This window comes from Nomia melanderi, chromosome 1 (genome assembly GCF_051020985.1).
Source record: "Nomia melanderi isolate GNS246 chromosome 1, iyNomMela1, whole genome shotgun sequence".
In the NCBI taxonomy this organism is placed as follows: Eukaryota; Metazoa; Arthropoda; class Insecta; order Hymenoptera; family Halictidae; genus Nomia; species Nomia melanderi.
The window spans coordinates 18,540,133-18,560,237 of NC_134999.1; the positions used below are offsets into that span (position 1 = coordinate 18,540,133).

At 50.7% G+C, this 20,105-nt stretch overlaps 1 protein-coding gene across 1 annotated transcript; it reads right to left on the bottom strand.

Annotated features, from left to right (window-relative positions):
* Window positions 1–16,159: 16,159 nt before the first annotated feature.
* On the bottom strand, window positions 16,160–17,773 carry LOC116432659 (uncharacterized). Its single transcript, XM_031989827.2, has 2 exons — window positions 17,625–17,773; window positions 16,160–16,815 (listed from the first exon to the last, which is right to left on the bottom strand). Exons 1-2 carry the CDS (start codon window positions 17,647–17,649, stop codon window positions 16,160–16,162), a joined length of 681 nt encoding a protein of 226 aa, XP_031845687.1. The 5' UTR covers window positions 17,650–17,773.
* Window positions 17,774–20,105: the final 2,332 nt, after the last annotated feature.

Genomic DNA, 20,105 nt, shown 5'->3' on the forward strand with positions numbered 1-20,105 from the left:
ATAGCAACGAGCCACTGAAAAACTTTTAATCCCGAAGATTAGACTCTTGAAGGCACTCCGTTATTAGACCGTGTTCCTCTCGACTCCAGGAAAGTGGAGACAATAAATGTGTGTCAAGGATCTTTTCGGTCATAGATTCTACATATACTCAGTTCTACTCCAATTGCTGCGTACTTTCTTGATTTTCCCTTGTACTATTAATAATCAACAGAAATAGATCATTATTACACGAAATTTCTGTCATTCTCATAATTCGTTTCAGAGGCGAAAATTTTAACCCCTAGCCAATAATATGAAGTCCGACTAATTACGAAAATTCTAAGCAACCAGTGAATAAGAGATAAACTATGAAATTAACAATTTTACTCGTACAATACACTGTCGCGACGACAGTTCGCTCCATACCGAAGTTCCCCCGTGCACCGGGAACTAATCTATTCCATCACACAGCGCCAGAAAGCCTCGGACTCCTTTTTCAATAACATTTTTCCAAAACTAATAAGCCGAATTGATCGATCACCCGTCGGTTCGCGAGCTTACACAAGATTCTGCCCCGAGACCTTCCGAGCAAACTATCTCGACGTTTGCATAATGCAACCCCCATTACCCTGGGACCTCGTTCTTCCGACAGAAACAAGAAACCGTTCGGAAAAACCGGTCGAATCGCCTCCCGATCGCCCTCAGACCGCTCGAGTCTCGAACGTCGGTTGCGAACGCGTCGGGAATTATTATATTCACGGTTTGCTAATCCGCGGAGAGTCCGTCCAATCTCTAGCATCGAACGTTTCCGACGGAACGCAAACCGTCCAGGGGCGCGCGCGGCACACGAACGAACAACCGGGGCGCGCGCGAGGAGCCCTGAACCAAGGGAGAGAGAGAGAGGAACCCGGGTTGCACCGCACGGTTGCCCGGTTGCTTTCAGTCGTAGGATGCTGAAGGCACTGCGGTTGCCATGGCAACCCACCACCACCGCAGCCCGATGTAATTATTTGAAAAACGCCCGCCGCAGCCCCATCCCTCCCGGAGCGGCGCCCGCACCCCCGCGCGCCGGGGATCGCCGGGTACAGGGCGATGCAAAAGTAGCCCCGCGGTCTTTTGCATCGAGGCCAATCGAAGATACAAGGAGCTCCTGACGGCAGAGGCAATCTTAACATTTCGCGAACGATTTTTTACTCTAACAGCTCGATCTGTGCTAGTCGGTATCGTATAATCCAGGCTGCGTTCGATGAATTTTCTCTTCATTCCGGTATAATAGGTTTTATTAAGCATGTTAAATATCTTTGAACGTTGCATCTTATACTGTATTAGATAATTTTGCTAGAAACACCGGGAATGTAGACTTCCTAGAATTAACATTGGATCATTAGTTCGCGCGGACGCTGTACGATTCACTCGCGACTTCGGAGGGGTTGAACATTCCGCGGGACGGTTTTGTCCACTTTTGTTTCAATTTCGTAGCCTAGGGAAGAGGGTGGCCTGATGTTCGGGTCGAATATTTCTCGAGGGAGGATTCGAGACGAAGGAAGAAGCCGGAATAAGCACGCAGGGACGATTACGCCGGCTGATAAACACCGAAGAGCAATATCTCAACGCATCTTGGCGGGGTGCGGGAAGCGGGTTTTTCCATCCGGATGGAGGGATATATTCTTTTAAGTGTATCGAATATCTCGCGATCGGAATGCGGATGCTCATACGGATACACGATTTCGCGGTGTGATTCGCTAAATGAAAAGTTATTGCGCCTGTTAACGCGTTTACGAGGCCTGTGCCGCGGTGGCGTCACACTGATCGCCTGCCAGCGACGATAGTATCTATTATTTACATCAGGAACAAAAAAACGAGGAGATCGCTCGTTATATATTCTTTTTTCCTTGGCGGCATAAAGCCGAGGGGGCTCCAATAAACCCACGAAACGTCAGGAGACAGACACGCGACAGTTTATCCCCCACCGTGCTGCGTTAATGACTTTATTAGATAAGCAGTGGAGAGATCGTGTTATGGTAATCTCTGTGTCGCGATCGGTTGATAGTCGGTTACACGGCGATAGCAAGGTGACTAAACTATTAACGATCACGAATGAACCTCGCTGGTATTTTAACACGATTCACCCCGATACGAGTGCAAGTTTCTTTTCGCGAAACTTTGATTCGACGAACATACGTTTCGATTGAAATGCCACGATGAAAACGTTCGTTGCTCCGTGCATCAAAGCTCCGGGGATAATAAAGTGTTCTCGAAAAAGAAAAACCTTTTTTATTTCGCGGCGCGTTCGAGGCCCGGAATGCCAAGTATTTTTCGAGATACTCCGAAGTTCCCGGAACGTTCGACGTTAGATTTCCGCGCGGCGTGGCGGGGGCCAATCGCGCGGCAATTTGCTCCGCAATAACGGAATGACGTACCACGATTAAAATGCCGGTAATTAAAAGAACGGGCCGAGGAGAAATGGCCGCCGCGGCTGAGCAAGATTTTAAGTGGCGGTCGCGGTTCGTAGACGCGCGGTATCGTCCGATAAAACTGGTAGGTGCAAGATAATAACGTATAGCTCTGCCCTCTCCCGCCTCGCCGTCGGTCGCTATCAACCGCATATATCTCAGCCGGAGAGTTAATGAATTCGTAACGCGTGCCGCGAGATTGCCACGCACCAATAACGCGTTAAACGTCTTCCGGAAACATTTATCGGTACGGATCAATTAAATCACGCGCGAGCCGCAGGCCTTTCGCAGTCCACACTATCTCGAGCCGCTGGAATTTGTCCATGGCCTCCCCGCGACACCGTTCGCTAACGTTTGCCCGGGTTTAAGAGCCGGGAATTTTTCTTATCGCCGCCGCCGGCCGAATTTTATTGACTGGAAGTCGGTCGTGGGCGAGCAATCCCGGCCGCCGATTTGGGCCAATTTGTTATTCCGTGCTCCCAAACTCGCTTTCTCTTTCGCCGTCTCTAGAAACCTCGGCGGCAATTTGTTTGAATCCACAAGTTGGCGGATCTTAAAAGCTTGTTCCGTTTTGCGCGAGCAATTCGCGATAAGTTGTTCGCTTGAAATGTCTTTGAATGTTTGAAGGAGCCGACGAGATGCTCGGTGTTGCTCGAACGTTGTGGACGATGTAAATTGCAAAGTGGTTTCGAAACGAACATTTTTGAACGTGTGTCGCAAGGATTAAGAATCTGGCTGTAGGTCTATAGAACCGCCCCTTTAGGAATTCTAGGGGAAAGGATGAGAGTGTCGCGTGTTTAGAGTAATTAATAGATTCGAGAACGGGGTGCGACGGAAAGCACGGAAAGAAATGAACGAGATTGCTCTTGATGGAGAGTGTACACGGGGTTGCACGGTCCGCGGCCGCCCTCCGACTCAACCCAAATGCTCAAGGGTGCGTACAGCGCGACTGTCGGAGTCAAAAATCGCGTGAACGGCCGAGAAATTTACGACTGGATACGCGAGAGCGGAATTAATGATCGCCGATAGGTCGGAATCGGGTGTTGCGCGGCGTGCATAATCGCGCGACGATACCGGGGCTCTCGAAATTCTAAGTTCACCCCCGCGAGCTCGCGACCGTAGCGCGCGCTCCCGCGTCAATAAAGGGGGAGTCACGTTTCCGTGTGTTTGCACGCGCGATCGTAATTCCGCCAGGTTTTGATTGCGCGCGACAAAAGAATGAAAATATAACGAGGCAAACTTATCAATTTAATTGCTTCATTGATTCCCGTGCCGGCCGAGTGTGGCGCAACATCATTATTTTTAATGCAGCCGTCTAGTGGCCATAAATAATGAGGGCCGGCTGTTTGTTTAAAACTGCATTCGTCGGGATTATTCGGTCGTTCCGGTATAACGCGTAAAAATGGATGTTGCCGGTGACGCAACGCCGGTAAATTTCGAGCCCACGCGTGGATTTATCCGCCTACCGATCGCCGTGTTAATAATAAATAATTCATTATTAATATTTCGGCGTGGCGGGCGAAATCGGCTACGCCGCCGCCTGCTCGATATTAATCGAATTCTCTTTGCCTTTCTTTTATTTCCGTTCGGGGCAATTTCAACGTAATGTCCCCGATCAATTAGCGAAACAATGCTTGTCATTAACTCCGGATTATCTTGAATACCGGCAACGAAAATGCTCGAGCGCATTGTACGCGACTCGAACTGGAATTCAAAGGTTAAAGTCTTCATTTCAAGGGCTGCAAGAGGTTCCCACAGGACGTACTGAAGATGAGACTCTAGCCGGCAGTCACGTGACTCGCAATTACAACGGTACATCCAATTACCGAGGTGTTAACGAGTCTCGGGTGAAATCAGCGCCAGTAGGACAGGCAGAATCGGTTCCACCGACCGACAATCGGAAGGAGGTTCTTTCCTTTGTGAACGTGTCCAGCAATGGTGCTCAAGACGCTTCGGAATCGTCTCGACTATAGATCAAGATCCTCCACTTAATTTAAAGTTCCATTCAAGGTTCAATGAAATCTCGCGGATACCGCGATTGTCATAAAATTCAATTTCGAAATAAATGAACTTGTAACTCGATTACCGTAATCGTGAACTCGCCTCTGCAGAAAATTGCCAGATAAATTCATTTACTGAAATTCAACAGCTATATCTCACCGATTTCCACGGAGAAATTAAAAATTCAACATTACAATCCGGAACAGAAGAAACTATGAACATTCACAGTGTTCTTCGAACTCCACTAATTCCCAATATACTCAACGAAATACTCTCACCTCCGGAATCAAGAACTACATTCACCCCTCCAACACGCAGGACAACCAACAACGGAGCCACGCGTCAAATATTTTCACGACTACCCCTCTCTATCAAAGTTTCACCGAAAACCGGCGACACGGCGTGCACTCCTAGCTCGGTGTCCCGAAAGGGGTGAAAGTCACCGGTTAAAATACCGTCAATAATAAATCTGGCCGCTCGCGGAGAGCTAACACACTTTTAGCCTCGAATTCATCAATATTCCCTGATCTCCTGCCGAGCGCGTTTCTCTTCCGCGACGTCGTCGTTTCCGGGCGGTTCGCGCCGAAGACAGCCGGCCGAACTCGGTCGAACGGGGGATCGGTAAACCCGTGTGTCGGCGGCAACGTGACGAAGGTTCGCGATGGTGGGAGACGCTATCGAGAAGGTGGTCCGACGTAAAGACGAAGTAAGGAGGGACGGAGAGGTAGGAGGGCCAGGGGGAGGAGAAGTCCGTGGCGATGCTCACTTGTTGCTCGCTCGACTAATTGCCAAGTAATTGGCCCCGTACCCCCGCTCGTATAAAGTTTGCTTCATTGTCTTTAATAACGCCGTGACCTGCGCTAATGGCTCACGTCGCATTCGTAGAGCGGGGCGGGCGAGGAGAGGGGCGACAGAGCGACGAGCAAGAGGAGGACGGAGAAAGGAAAGTCGAGAAGAGAGAAAGAGAGAGAGAGAGCGAGAGGAATATAGAGAGGCTGGCGCGCTTTCGACGAGAAGGATCGAATGGCTCGCGGCGCGGCAGAAAAGACCGGAAATTGCCAAAGAAATGGAAAACGCCGGGAAACGCGTAATGCCGGACGAAATAATGATTTCCCGCGGAATTCGATCCTCGGTTGCGGAAGGAGCACTCCTTTTGTTCCGCGAACCGGCGCGCTGCCATTAATTGTTTCATCGCTCGCTTTCCCGCGTTTCGATTCCTTCCGGCGAGATCCGGGCTCCGCGATCCCCGTCCTTGAAATCCTACACGCCCCACGTTCGAACTACCCCGACGACGCACGGGGATGCCGGCCGGGAGGAAAAAAGTTTGAACGAATCCCCCGCAGACATACAATAATTTTTAACTTGATTCCGGGAGACCTTCCAGCGAACACACTCATTACGAAGTTGACGCGTTCACCGTGGGCCATCCGCTCCACCTGCGCCCGCTTCCCCCGAGGGTCATCACCTCGGCCACCCTTCCCGTGCAATTAGCACAAATGCGACCTCACCCGAGGTGTTTCAACGCGTCCGGAATTTCCTTAACGAGAGCGACGCTGTCGACGGCGAGATTCGAGGGCCCCGTAACGCGTGGACGTAAACAGGATTCAGCCGCTTCATAGCTCGGCCCGTCAACTTCACGGCCAATTCCGTCGGTTCCGGGCATCTTGGTTCTTTTATCTGTAATATTCGCTACGTGATCTAACCATCTGGCACGCTTCGAATCACTTTTCTCCTTACTTAACAACGAGGAATGGCGATAAGGGTTGGTTAACGAAGACTACACTACTCCGAAGCGTCTTGGTAAACTTACTAAACTTCGTGGCGGTATGAAGTTAACACTGTGTATTGTCACTATAAGCTGAACACTGTTGTGTACGTATTTATACATCAGGTCGTCCCATCGAATCCCGACGTTTATTTTTCTACTGTATGACATAATATTTACAAATATAACAGTCCTCGTATCGATCTGCGATTACAAAACGTAACGCAGAAGTATAAACACACCGCAGCGAACTTACAGGACAACCTAATGGATACAGCGTTTAATTACGGGTTTCTTCAGAGTTCATTCCAGTTCACTGTCGCGGCGTGTATCAAAAATACCGTGGAACCGTACGAGTCCAAATCAACATCGTTCACGTGTATTAACCTTCCTAAAGCAACCATTTTGTATAAAGCGATTTGTCGCCCGGCGAGACGTTGCCTAATTCGATGAGCATTCCTTGCGTACAGTTTTTCTAACGCAGCGAGGCCAACGGTGATTCGTCGGTCAAGTAAATTAGCTGCTCGGCAAACAAATGCCGGGCGCAAATATTAGAGTGTTTATTGAAAACAATATTCAATATTTGCCGACGGCAAACGGCCGCGGTTATTTCGGTCCCGTAGAGCCAAGGCAATCTCGTCAACGGTATTTAGTATTTAACGAGTTTCTATATTCTTGTACAAGCCCCGTTCCACGATTTATTCCAGGCGGAAATGGGAGACCGGCCGCCACCGGGATCCGTGAGCCCCAGGAACGAGGACAATCCGTCTACGACCAGATGCGCGATTGTGCCAAGAATTGTGAGAGTGACTCATTCCCCAGGCGGCGCGTAAAGGGGCTCGTGCGCGCTCGAGGGCCGATACGAACGCGCCCGTTTCGAACGCGATACCGTTCGGCTAATTGTTTCCCGCCGGTTTGTCCCGCGTCCAACATTCTTCGACAAAAATTGTTACGGGTTGATCATCGAATCTGGGTGACACCTATTCCGCCTGTCACCGCGTTAACAATAGAACAACAAAAGCTACGCTATTCCTCGGAAACCGAAGATTATATACGAGATCGGACGGCCGCGATACGGCCTCGCATCTATTCGGACGCTCGCTGGAATCCAGCTGAGATCCTCCAGTCAACGCGATCATTTCAATATTCGAATTTGAATTTCAATCCGGCAGCGCCGAATCAATTATTATTAACATAATACAATCTCTTGACTTTTTCCTGAAACTTCCGCCGCGCTCGAGAGGAACCGCGTATCCCAGAAGTTCTAATATTCAGAGTACAAGAGAATAATAAGTGGCCACGGAAGATTTATTTTCCCCTTTTACTTATGTAGATTTATTCATGCGAGCAGACGTTACGTACGATTTTCATTGGCGAGGTTCCGCCGGAATGTCCGTGTGTACTCGAGGACTTTTCGGAGAAGCTACAAGTGTCCAAATTACTTTTATGCACGGTAGTGTATCACCGACGCCGGCCGTAAGTTCCCGCCGCTTCCGGCACTGAATTATTCGGAAAGGTATCGGCTAATACCGGCGACACAATCCTGCCGATGCCGGCCGGCCGGCCTCTGAATTTCGACGGTTATCGGCGTTATTTATTAAACACGATCCCGCCGATTTTATTGAACGGAATTCCACGAGACGTCGGCCAGACCGGGGCTGCGCGCGCCGGCGGATCGGCGAACGACGTCGATAAATTTAATCGGCGAACAAGACGGGAAAAGCGTCGTTTAGGATCGTCGTGGGCGTCCACGGGAAATAAATGTCCCGGCTAAATATTCATACAGCCGGGGCCGCTTTCGAATTACAGCTTAATACAACGGGACGCGAATCTCAATATATTATTCACGCATGACCGGCACACCGCCGATTTCGCACGGGACCCCGACGAAAGGGCTGCTGACTACCCCAAATATCGAGGAGCCGATAATCGTGCTCGGGCTCGTGCGCTGGAAACCGTTCCCGAGATATACTGTCGCGATACAAAAATCGTGACTACCGATAATCCAATTAAAAATCTGCAACTTTTATGTGGGATGCATCGTTCGTGAAAAATTACTACCCGAAAGGGCACACGCGAATGAGAGGTCTTTCACTGTAAGTTCGTTTACAGCGCCGATTAATCAGCGCGTGATTGCATCGTCGAATAGCGCGTCATTGGAAGCTTCCTTCAACTCTAATCATTTGTACCCCCATTCTTCCTAGATGCCTTCTTTCCATCGACGCAACACAGACTAGCTTCCTAACTCAGTTGAAGAGGAACAAGAAATTCAACGTAAAACTGGCCAAGTTCGAAGACCAGGATTTGCCTCCTAGTTTCTAACTGCGAATTTTGCAGGAACAGGAAGCTTCCGGTGAAACAGACAACCGATCGTGTGTTTACGCGATCTCCGCGAGATCTGGATCCTGCAGAAAGCGCAGTCGAATGTCCACGATCTTCGGCAAAAGAAAAAAGGAAACGGTTTCCCAGGCATAGCTAGAAAATCTTTTCTGTTCGAACCTGGTTCCGCGCGGAAGAAGAGAAAAAGGCGGAAGAAAAAAAGGTTGCACTACACGGTCGATGAATAAAGAATCGCAGCCCGAGCGCATTCTAATGTAACGACCAGCAACGCAGGCCAGATAGCTGCGCGGGTCGCTGACCATACCCAACGTTTAACGCCGGTGTACCGTTACACGGGGCCCGCGGGGTGCCAATCGTTTCTTATCCGGATTAAATCTCGTTAAGGCGCCCTGGCCACCCTCGAGGATAAAACAGTTTATGACACCCGATGTGTACCGGGCCCTGTCCAGGTAGCGTCGGTCCGACTGACATCTCGGTCTTTAGAAGCGTGGAAAATAGATGCTGTCCTACAGTCGCCGCTCAATCGCTGATCAATCCTCGAACACGCTAACTTTGTACCACGCGAACAGACAATTTCGACGTGTTACTAAAAAACGACTGTTGAAGATATCGAGGGCTCAGCTAGCGACAGGATGCATAAAGTCTCCGCACCCTGCTTGCCGAACACCGAAGAATTAGAATTTCAAAGCACATTTCAGCCAGCGAAGAACTCTAGGGCAAAATCGACCGGTCTGAAAATAGGGGTTTGCACGTTCACGCATTACAGTGGCAAGGAACATCGGAGGACACATCTAGGAAGGATACGCTACGAGGAACGAGCGTCGGCGGCGGCTCGCAGAGTAGGGGGAGAAGGAAACGACGGGGAGACAGAGAATCTCAGCGACGCGCCGGCTAGACGGCATCGTAAACTTGGTCGAGGAACTTTTGAATTTTAGTAAGAGGCGGTCTTTCTCTATCCCCGCGTCCCGCCGGTCGCCCCGACGATCCCCCCGCCACGGGCAGCCTTATAAATTAGAGGTTCCCATCCCGGGGCTGCGAGCGCTCACGGTTTTTTGAGCAGCGTCGATTAGTGAGCGTTCGATGCGAGCGCTACCGTATCCGAAGATCGCGCGGCGCCCGAGCGATTCAGCGGCACGCCGGACAGAGGTCGCCAGGTGCTCCGAAAAAAAGGACGAGGTTTGCTTCCTGACTAGCAATGACGGTGGAAAGAATGCGACCAGTCGATAATACCGGGTGCCAAGCTCGAAGCTGGCGGCGGAACTTTCGCCGAACTTGCAGCTGATCAGGTAAAAGAGGCAAGAGCTAGCTGCACACCCTTTGGTTACTCCGTTCCTTGGTTCGAAGTAGGGGGGTGCGAAGTTGCTCGCCACCGGCGGACCGCCTAACTCGGACTAGTTTCCGAAGGTCGTTCAGCGATTGAACTTGGATTAAATATAGAATCTTGCTCCGATTGGTGTTCTTCGGCAGGTGGATCCTCCCTCGAGCGAACTATTTCAAGTACCGTCGATCAACGAGTCGATGGACTCCGCGGAGTATTATGGATCCATTTACGTGGTAGGACCAGCGAGGAGCCCGTTGAAAGAAACACGCCGATAGGTAATCAGAGCACACCCCCGACATTATTTTTAATTAGGAACGCCGAACTTCTCCGCCCCCTCATCAAGTATTGAGACGAAACTGGTGGCTGGATCGCTGGGTGGCTGGATCGCTGGATGGCTGGCTGGCTGGTGGGCCAGCGTTTCCGTTCTTGCTCACCGTGTGCTCTGCATGGAAACGTCCTTCCGGGTCATAGGTATTCAGATTTTCTGTTCCCGGCACCTAGTTTCCTTCGAGATTCGCGAAGGGTGCTGTTCCCCGCGGAGGGTGGCTCTCTCTCCGGAGAACTAGGAGGTGGAAGGGGGTCGTCGGAGCGGGGTGAGGCAGCTAGATGAAAGGAGGGGTAGTTTTGGGCGAGGAGTCGGAGACGAGAAGGGAGAGGATCGTGGCTGCAAAGGAAGCAGACGGCTCCAAGGAGAGACAGAGTCGGCAAAAGGGAGAAAGAAAAAGAGACGCGGAGAGAGAGGAAGAGAGAGAGGGGATAATTCCACGGCTAAATATCGGTAAAAATCAATACTATCTCTTTCCTCGGTGCACCGCCATCGCGGCTAATAATGCAAGAGAGTATAGACCCTCCAAAAGAGTGGTACATAGTTTCCTGCCTCCGGTTCTACCTTTAATCATTACCCTCGCATCTGAACCGAAAAAACACCGGCAAAGGCTCGTCGATAAATATCGATCGGCACTGCCGATTTTCAATTTTAATAACATTCGAATTTCCTAAACGCTACGTCGACGTACCAGAGCATCACCTATCGAACAACGAGAGATTCTCGTTGCGAGCCATCATTTCACAAAATTGTTCTTTGATATTAATTACGCGCCAACCAGAAATTCGCGACTGGAAGAAAATATAAAACACTGCGAAGCTCTACACGACGATTTAATTAATAGTTAATTAACGATAACATTTTCTGGCCAGAGGGAGAGAGTGCTCCCCGACCAGTCGGTCCGCGAACAAATTGTAAACACAACGTAACTCCTGTTGAAGTAACGCTCGCGCGTTTTTAGCCGTGTACGCGGATTTAATGAATGCGATGATAATTAAAATTAAAACACGGACAGGAACACAGGTACGCGCGACAGTCTAAAATTTCGTATCGGGATTTAATTAAATTCCGAAAGATCGATTCGGGTCTTCGATGTTACGGCCGTCCGCCGAATCGCACGGCCGGAAACAGCTGTAGGGCTTTGTTATCCCTGTTCCCACCTATACAACGCGTCTCTAGGTCTACCTAACCCCCACCGCTGCCGCGGCACGACAGTGGTAGTGGGAGATGATCCTCGGAATACTTCCAGAAGTCCATTGTGCGAAGTACCGCGAAGTCTTTCGAACGATTCCTCTCTCTGTCCCCGACAATCCCGCCGAACAGGGGTGGCAAGTTGTATCTGGGGACTTTGTCCCGGCGAAAAGACGAACGGGGGGCCCGAGACTCGGTACTGTTCACGAGTACCGATCAATTACACGGCCCGTCCCAGATACGCGGTATAAACAAACCCTACTTGCGGCCGGCCGGACCGCTATAAAGCGATTCGAAATTTCTCGTGCTCGTTTTCTCAAACGTTCCGGGAGTAACAGCGTGGAACCGCGGCTCGACCACGACCTGAGACAAACGGGTAACGAAACGCACCCGCTCCCCCTCCAGCGACGCTCGCTGATCTCGACCCGCTCGTCCCGGGATCCCTTTTACACGCGAAAGTGTAAACGGTGGTGGTGGACGCACGAGCGAGCCGCTGGATCCCGACGGATCGCCAACCCCGTCCTCCCATTCTGCCCTCTCTTTCTCTCTATCACTCGTTTTCTCTACCTACACCTATAGGCCAATCCCCCTGCCCCGCCAGCGTGCACCGTCTCGCTCGCTCTCCTTGCTGCCAACCCCCGAACCCCCGAGAAGCAAGGAGGAGAAGCGGAGGGAGGGGGTGCACGAGGCTCGAGTGGTTCTCAACGAACTTTTTTCCACGCCGCCCGGAGAAAAGTTGACGGCCGTTAGTTAACATCGATCTCGAGTCAAAAGGTCCCTTTTATTTGTCTTTTTTTCGGGGGTGGGGAACGGTGGACGGGGGATGGTTTTCTATGATGATATTTGAACACGTTCCTCGGCCGAGATTTGTCTTGAGAACTGTCCTCGAGGAATTTTATCCCACTTATTATATCGAGCGCAGTGGAAATGAGAAGCATTGAATGGATTCTGCCGACTTGATTTTCAATCCTTGCTTGTCCAATGAAATACGATGGATCGTTCGAAGATACTGTCATCTGACAAGAGTTAATCTTTTATTTTTAAGGGAACTGTAGTAAAGAATCGGTTAGGCAGACTGTCGACGACGATTCGAAGCGATAAGTTTGGAATCCCGCAGATGTCTCGATTTTCGGCTGCATCCTCGACGCGTTCTATCGATCCGGCCAGTCACGCCGAGCCGATCGCGTCGCCGGTCCTTAGACGCGTCTCAAACGGAGGAATCGCGGAAAGAAACAACGAGTGTCTCGAAGCGTGTCGCGAGCGGATGGGAGCGAGGGGGTTGAACTCGGAGGAGAGCCGACAAATAATTTGCAGACAGCGGCACGCCGCGCTGGATATCGTGAAAAATTAAAATACAGGAAATATGAGAACCTTCGTGCCACCCCCATCCACCCTCTATCTATCTTTCTCTCTCTCCACTCGTTGGTTCACCCGCCCTCCGTAACACGGGGTGGCTAGGAGGGTTTAGGGAGAAAAAGGGGAGGTGGGTCGCGTACTACCTCCAGCAAAAGTATGGCGTCACCTCCCGCGGTACAATCCCTGCCAAGAGCGCGTAACACAGTCACTTCACCCTCTCCCCGGCGCTACCCTTGTTGCCTGCCTCGAACAATACGCGTCGCTGGTTACAACGTAATAGAAACGAAGGGTACAAAAGAACGAGTAACGAGAACAGACAAAAACAATATATATATATATATATATATATATATGTATGTACATATTGTTGTATATATATATAAAAATATAGATATACTGGTATGTATATATAAGAAATAAATAAGGAAAAAGAGAGCAGGGTACAAAAGAGCGAACAGACAGCGAGAGGGTCCACTTCATTCTTGCTAATTTATCTTACTGCAATTTCTTCGTTGGCGGAGTGCACTTCACGCGAGGGAAAGGGAAAGAGTGAAAGGAGGGATGTGGCCGAGAGAAGAGAGAATGGCGGAGGGAAAGGTGGTCGTAGGCAACGACGGGGGGGAGGGGAAGAAGCGCGAACTAAGTTGCGACAGGTAGACAATTATTCAACGTCGAGAAAATTATAGGGCTAGCGGGGGTTAATTAAAGCCTGACAGAAATTAAAATTCATATTAGGAGAGAGCGGCGTATCCGTCGCGATCTTATCACCGCCGTTTTATAAATCCTCGTTAAGTCCGGGCACTGGTTGTTTATGCGGTTCACGCGTGTTGCCGAACGGATCCTCGAGAGGGACAGCTACGAGAGGCCCGGACTCTCCCCCTTCGTACGGCTGTGATTACGCCGGCCAATAAATTTCGATACCGTATCAATTACGAACTGGTTCCCTGGACTTCGCGATGCTTATTTGCCCGTCAATCATGTTTCAGGAACGAAAATGTTGCGCATCGCGATACCATCGATTGATTTTCGCGATCTGGATACCACCCTGCGCGCCGTGGATTATACGGTTTGGGAAAATTTCACGGGGAAAAAACTTAATGTTCAATATTTCGGCGCAGATTTAACGGCAATTGCTCGCGCATAAATTTCCATTTGATTTCGTTATTATACGACGTCGCTGCGTTAACGGGAAACGAACAATTTCTGTCGGAGATTATTACTATTTTTGTACGGTTTTCCGCGGTAGAGGGAGGAAATTAAAAAAAAAAAATCGATCACCGAGAGCATCCGAACTGATCGGGTATACACGGGCGGACACGCGGCGCGATTAACCGTTCGAAAAACCTGAACCGACAATGCTGGTCGGGAATGGGAAAGTTCGGCCGACAACCGCAGTTGTGCTTCGAATTGTAAAACGCTGAAAGCTGTGAATATACTACCGGCACTGCATCAGCTTTCTCCCGCACTTACACGATCGGTTCGGTAGTTGGCCGAGATTTAAAGCGCCCGTAAACTCGAACGCGTGTAAACGCACGCGTGAGGAATTCGTGGCCGCCCACGCGAGAGCGCGTATCGCGCGTCTAAAAATTGTCTCGACCGCGATATCCAGCCCAGAAACTTATTGCGCGTGTGCTGCCAGCCTTTTTTTCCTTTCTTCTTGCCGATCCTAGGCAGCGTTTCTTTTCTTTCCTTTTTTCGATGAAAAAAACGGAAATTTTCCGTTCGCCTGATTTAGAGAACCAGTCGCGCGGGTTCGGGGACCGTACAACCCGAAACTATTCGGAAAACTGGTTCACGGGGCGCTTGTAACTCGATTTTTCGGTACGTATCGATGATCTAGATCGCAGACAGTGACTCGCTGACACGGCTGCCAAGTTTAGCATCGAGAGATGCCCCGTTGGCGCCGTTCATTACAGGTTTCGTCTGCGTAGGCAATCCAGCTTGCTCGGTTCGCAAGACGGCTACTTAACGACAATATGTTTTCGCACCGTTTGGCACTGACGAAGACTAAGTTTGGCAGCGGACGGGAAAAAAAGCATCGTATCTTCGATCTATTAGATTGTTGCGCGGGTCGAGACCAATTTATCATAGACGTTGTATAACGTCTTCACCTGTTAACCGGATGATTTGTCGAAGTTATATATTCAACGTGATGCTCAAGGGAATTCTTTGATTCGCTAGGTTAATCGGGATTACGTAGACAACTTGTAAACGAGTTGAGATTAATGTTTCCTAGCGCGATGTATCTATTTTAGTTCTTTGTTCGGATATAAAGATTGACATGTTCCAGAAATAGTTTCTCCGGGCAAGGGGACAGAAAAATGACTAAAGGTCCAACAGGTAAATGGTTACGAGTGTGCAGGTGATACGTTCGAAAACCCGCTACTTTCATCCCTATCAGTAAACGAACCGCCGCTGCACGGCGTCAACAACTCTCATACTCCGAAACATCTGTAGCTTTTATCGTGTCGAAGCGTCCGTACAAGCTCGGCCCGTGTGTAACTGATTTCGAGAACGAGTTGCCTGGCCATTGACGACGACGCGGCCGAACCGATCGAAACTGTTCCTAAAGGGCAGAAACGCAGCCCTGCCACGGCAGGATTATCAGCAAGAATGCGGACCAACCGGCAGACAAGTGATAAATAACACTGACTACCTGTGGACCACGTTATCTAGGAATGTTAGCTGCCCGACAATGTCTAACGCTGCTGCGCCCTTATATTTTACACGCCGATGGTACATACATCCAACGGCACGTGAGTCACGGCATAAATAAGTCATCGCGTTTCCGTATAAATAACGAAGATCGGGGGACCTATTAACGTTCGAGATATCGCTGCCTCGGAAAATCCTCGCTAGAAATTCGGTAACCGGCGTACGAACGCGAGACGCGCTTGGGGGTTTCTTAAGCATGCAAAAACAAGGAAACCACAGTATTCCTTTATCTCGTGTTACCAACGCTGGTCCACGGTGTCACGTAACTAGACGTGACTAGAAAATACCGTAGCCTCCGGTGGAAAGTTTCCGACTGTTCGCATATTTATTTGCGGATTAATATTATAAAAGGAGAAGATAGTCGGAAAGTTTCCAGCTGCAGTTCGCTCTACCAAAAGGGAGCGATTGAATAGATCGAACTTGCAATTAACGCGTTGCTCGTCAATGGAAAAACTTCGCAACCAACAAGATAATATCTACAATCGATACTCCAATTTTAGCCCTGCAATGTTGTGTCTATTTCAACCCCTTAACTTTATTCATTCTTCCATATTTAAAAGGAACGCAATCAAACTGATACTACGTACATTCCTTTCATATCATTATTCAATATACCTTTAAACTGAACTTAAGACTCTATCAGACCCAAAGACTACCTTGTAAGTTGGCCGAGTGCTTCCACAAACAAACAGAACTCTAAAAACATCAAAGACTCACCCTTGGTCCATCCTGTCCACAGGTCCTCCGGGTCCCATCATGGCGGGATGACCGGGTCCAATGGGTCCTGTCATCGGGTGGCCGGGTCCGAACGGGCTGCCAGGCGGCATACCGTATTGGGGTCCGCCAAATGGCTGTCCGTGCGAGGGGAAATGGGGATTCCCGGCTCCCGGGGGTACGAACGGCGGTCCCGAGGAGCCGGGTCTACCGACGAACTGCGGTGGTCCGCCAGATGGCGAGCCGAACGGGCTTGGACCGGGTCCATTGTAGGGTGGCCCGGAATTGTTCGGCGGTGGTGGGAAGCCCGCGGAATTCGGCGGCGGTCCTGGACCGGGTGTCGAGGAACCGCTTGGCGCCGGGGAGGCGGTGTACTGAGGTGTCGCGGAACCAGGCGGAGGTCCTTGATAAGGTGGCGCGCCCGCTGGACTCCCAGCGCCACCGGGAAACGGGCTCGGACCTTGGAAGGCTGCATTGCTAGGTGGACCACCTGTACTATTGTAGGGACCGGACCCTGGACCTCCACCCTGGCTGACGGAGTTCGGTGTAAAGGGCGACGCCTCCGAGCCGGGTGGCGGGCCCTTCCAAGAGGCTGGCGTTCCCGGATCCTCCAGCGTGGTGGTGGCTGCCAATGGCGTGTTTAGGCGGCTACAGCCTGCAATCGGTGCAACATCAACTTTTTTAGAACTTGGGAACCGTGGTGGATCTGATAGATGAATATTGGATGATTGATGGTAATGATTATAGTAGAGGTGTTGGTAAGGATGGATGGTAAGAGTACTTGGGAGTATTTAGGTGTTTGTAATTGTAATTTGTGATGATAGGTAATGATATTGGAGAGATGTAAGACTCCGATAAGTGGAATTTTCTTGCTAATGGTGTTTATAGTTGTCGAGGTATGTATAGATAGTACTTATATAGGAGTTTTGAAGGATAGAGATGCTTGGGATTAGTAGAATCGATAAGGAGGAACTAAGTATATTGTGATTGAAAGTGGGATTTTAATGGAGACTAATATAATGTCTGAAATAGAGTATTAGGGAAAATAAACTTCGTTAACTACACTTCTGTTGCAGTTTCGTATAGCAGAAGTATGAAACTATGAGAGAAATATTATAGTTTGTCTCGTAATCTGATCTCATTCTGTATGGTTCAACCATAAGCATACTCACATATCTTACACACATAAAACTGTTACATTTACGTTTCCCCGCATTAATACTGAAGAAAGGATATTACGTACCAGTCAGTTTATGCCTGAAATACTAATTAACCTTTTGTCTGAGTACAAGATATCCTATATTGTACCACGAACTTGAAAAACCTATATGCAATTAATGTAAACAATGCTGGCACGCGGACTCACTTTGTACGATTCCAACTTACTAAGCTACGTGCCAAGGTAACACAGAACACAGAATACTCTGGGAGGTGTACGCAAGTGAAGAAGTAAACAGAAATCACCATTATTTGTCCCATTGGCCTTCATTGTCCTGTAGTCACCCAGCTCATTCCATTGCACCGATCACCCACTGTGGCAGGAATCAGCACTGAACAGGATATCTCTTCTCGTCCACGGTGTCGAGTTCGATCCGCGGCAGGCCACGAATCCGTCGTTTACTCCAGCAAACAAGTCTACCTCGCACTGATCTCTTGCAGGTTATGTGCCGGTAACCTAACCTATAACGGGCACGGAACGCGATACGCGAGTCCTACGAAGGCCGGCAGAGCACTCAGAACGCACGGTACACGATTCACGAATCTGTTTTCGAGTCCGGCGTCGCAGTCCCGCGGAAAAGTCTGTGATCTAGCGACAACAATGGGCACCTGTACGGTCGCGTTGCCGGCATCTTCACGCTGATTTCCAACCTGTTTCAGGACGTTCCAAGGGCGATCCGGTCGAGATCCGGGCGCGCACCCGCTGCAAGGCGCGTGCACAGGTCCGACATCACGCTAATCTTCATTCATCTTGCCGTCACATTGCAACAAATTCACGACATCCTCCAAACACACAAATGGCCCGGTGCGTTAGAGGGAGAGGGATACCGTGAACAGACGAGGGAAAGAGACGGGACAAGCGCGAATAAACACCACCAGAGTCAACAGACCAGCCTGGCCAGGGACGTAGTCGTGCAGGTGGCGCCACGTCGCTCGTTCTATTTACTCTTCCTCTTTCGAACCGGCGACGGAAGAAAAACTAAGGTACCACGTTTCAATCCTGAGTATACGGTTCAGTTATTCTTGCCAGTACCGTTCGCACGTCTCGCGTCTATTCATTCTTAATATCGATCAACGTGCCACGGGGATGATTACGCGCAGGGGGATGCTCGGCGACATCGTGACACACAGAACCGAATCGAAGAAATCTGAACCGCGGCAAATCGAACGGAACCGAATCGAAACGTCAAGTTTCGTCTGTCAACTGGACGAGATCTCGGTGGATCCGAAGCGGAGACGAGCCGCGTACCGTACACCCAAGAGAAAAAGTCACTAGCCTTCCCCCGCGGCACTTTCACTGCGCGATTTGTCACTCACACGTGCACCAGGGCTGGCGAGGGTACCTTCGGTGAATATACACGTACGCACGTGCGCCAGGGGCGTAGCTAGCCGACACACGCACCACCGGTCGGCGAACCGCCAGCACTAGCTGGCTTCCGTAACGGACCACGTGTTCGCCACTCTCTGTCCCTCCTAGCTGCCCGCGCCCGTGTGTCAACTGGATTTCTTCCGCGGACGTAGCCAGTAATTGTTATTCCACGAGTGGAGGCCGAACGACGCTGCCATTTTTAGCAAACCGGCTGCATGAGCCGACACGGCATTAACGAGTGGCTGACACCCCACCCAAAACACACAGAAGGCACACACCAACCCCGTCGAGGCACCCTCAGCCACGACGGTGCCCAGTCGTCTTTACTGCGTTGGCCTGTACCCACCGCCACGTCGCGTCGGTGGGATCGGCGTCGCGTGGCAAAGAAACTCACGGATCCCACCGGCCGTGTTATCCTCCTCTAGCCTTGCCTATGGTTCTACCACGGTTTCCATCGATCCCCGTCGAACCGGCGGCGAAGTAATCCCTTCGTATTGATTCTAAGCCGCGCCACTAGCTACCTACGCGTAATTACAAGGCCTGATATTCCTTGCGCGTGCACCCGAAACTTTTCACCGATTTTTCCCTAGGACTCCGTGTGCGGCCACCACGGTAACGCACCACCACCACCACCACCGCCGCCGCCACCCCCAGCCCCCTGGCCACGGAACGCCAATGCGGTCGCGCGCCTCCGCGAACCTGCCTCCCTTCTGACTCTTCACGGCCGGTTTCACTCCTCTTGATCGCGGCGTGCGGCCGCGTATACACCGGCAGCGGCTTGACACCGCGCGACCACGCTTGAACCGTCCGCCTGGACAGACAGTTATCGGCGACCGGACACCGGACTGTAATTGCCGATCGATTAATCAGGAGGAAACTTCGGCGAACGCGGGGGTGTCGCCTGTTGCATGCAAGGCAACGCCGTGTTGTTTGTACACGAACGTGCAGGAAACCGTTCACCGGCACCGTTGATTTGTAAACAACGCGAGACAGCGCCGAGAGCCGGCCGATCGCTACCCGGACACGTCGACGAGAGAGCAACGACGGCACCCGACCGCCGAGGACAACAATCGCGGCACAGCTGCGACGGGGGCAAGTCCGACACTATGCCCTGCCGTTACCAGCACCTCCTTTCCCCCTTGCCGGCTCTCAATCGAACGTTCTTTTCTCACCCCCCGCCGCGCGAGGGAGGAATAAAAGATGGAAGAGAGAAAGAGAGTTCAGATGAACCAGCGGCGACGACGACGACGAAGACGAAGGTGGCGGCGAGACGCTCCTCGTCGAGAACCTTTCGACACGAGCGCTCGGTGTCGTGAACACTGTGGAAAGTCGCGGTTATCTGCCGACGGCGGAGGCAG

What these genes read in the sequence shown, in the direction of transcription:
- LOC116432659 (XM_031989827.2), bottom strand. Translation starts at nt 17,649, where the DNA reads ATGAAGGCCAATGGGACAAATAATG. An exon ending in GGCCAATGGGACAAATAATG is followed by an intron (nt 16,816 to 17,624) that starts GTGATTTCTGTT and finishes CACCGATTGCAG; the next exon opens with GCTGTAGCCGCCTAAACACG.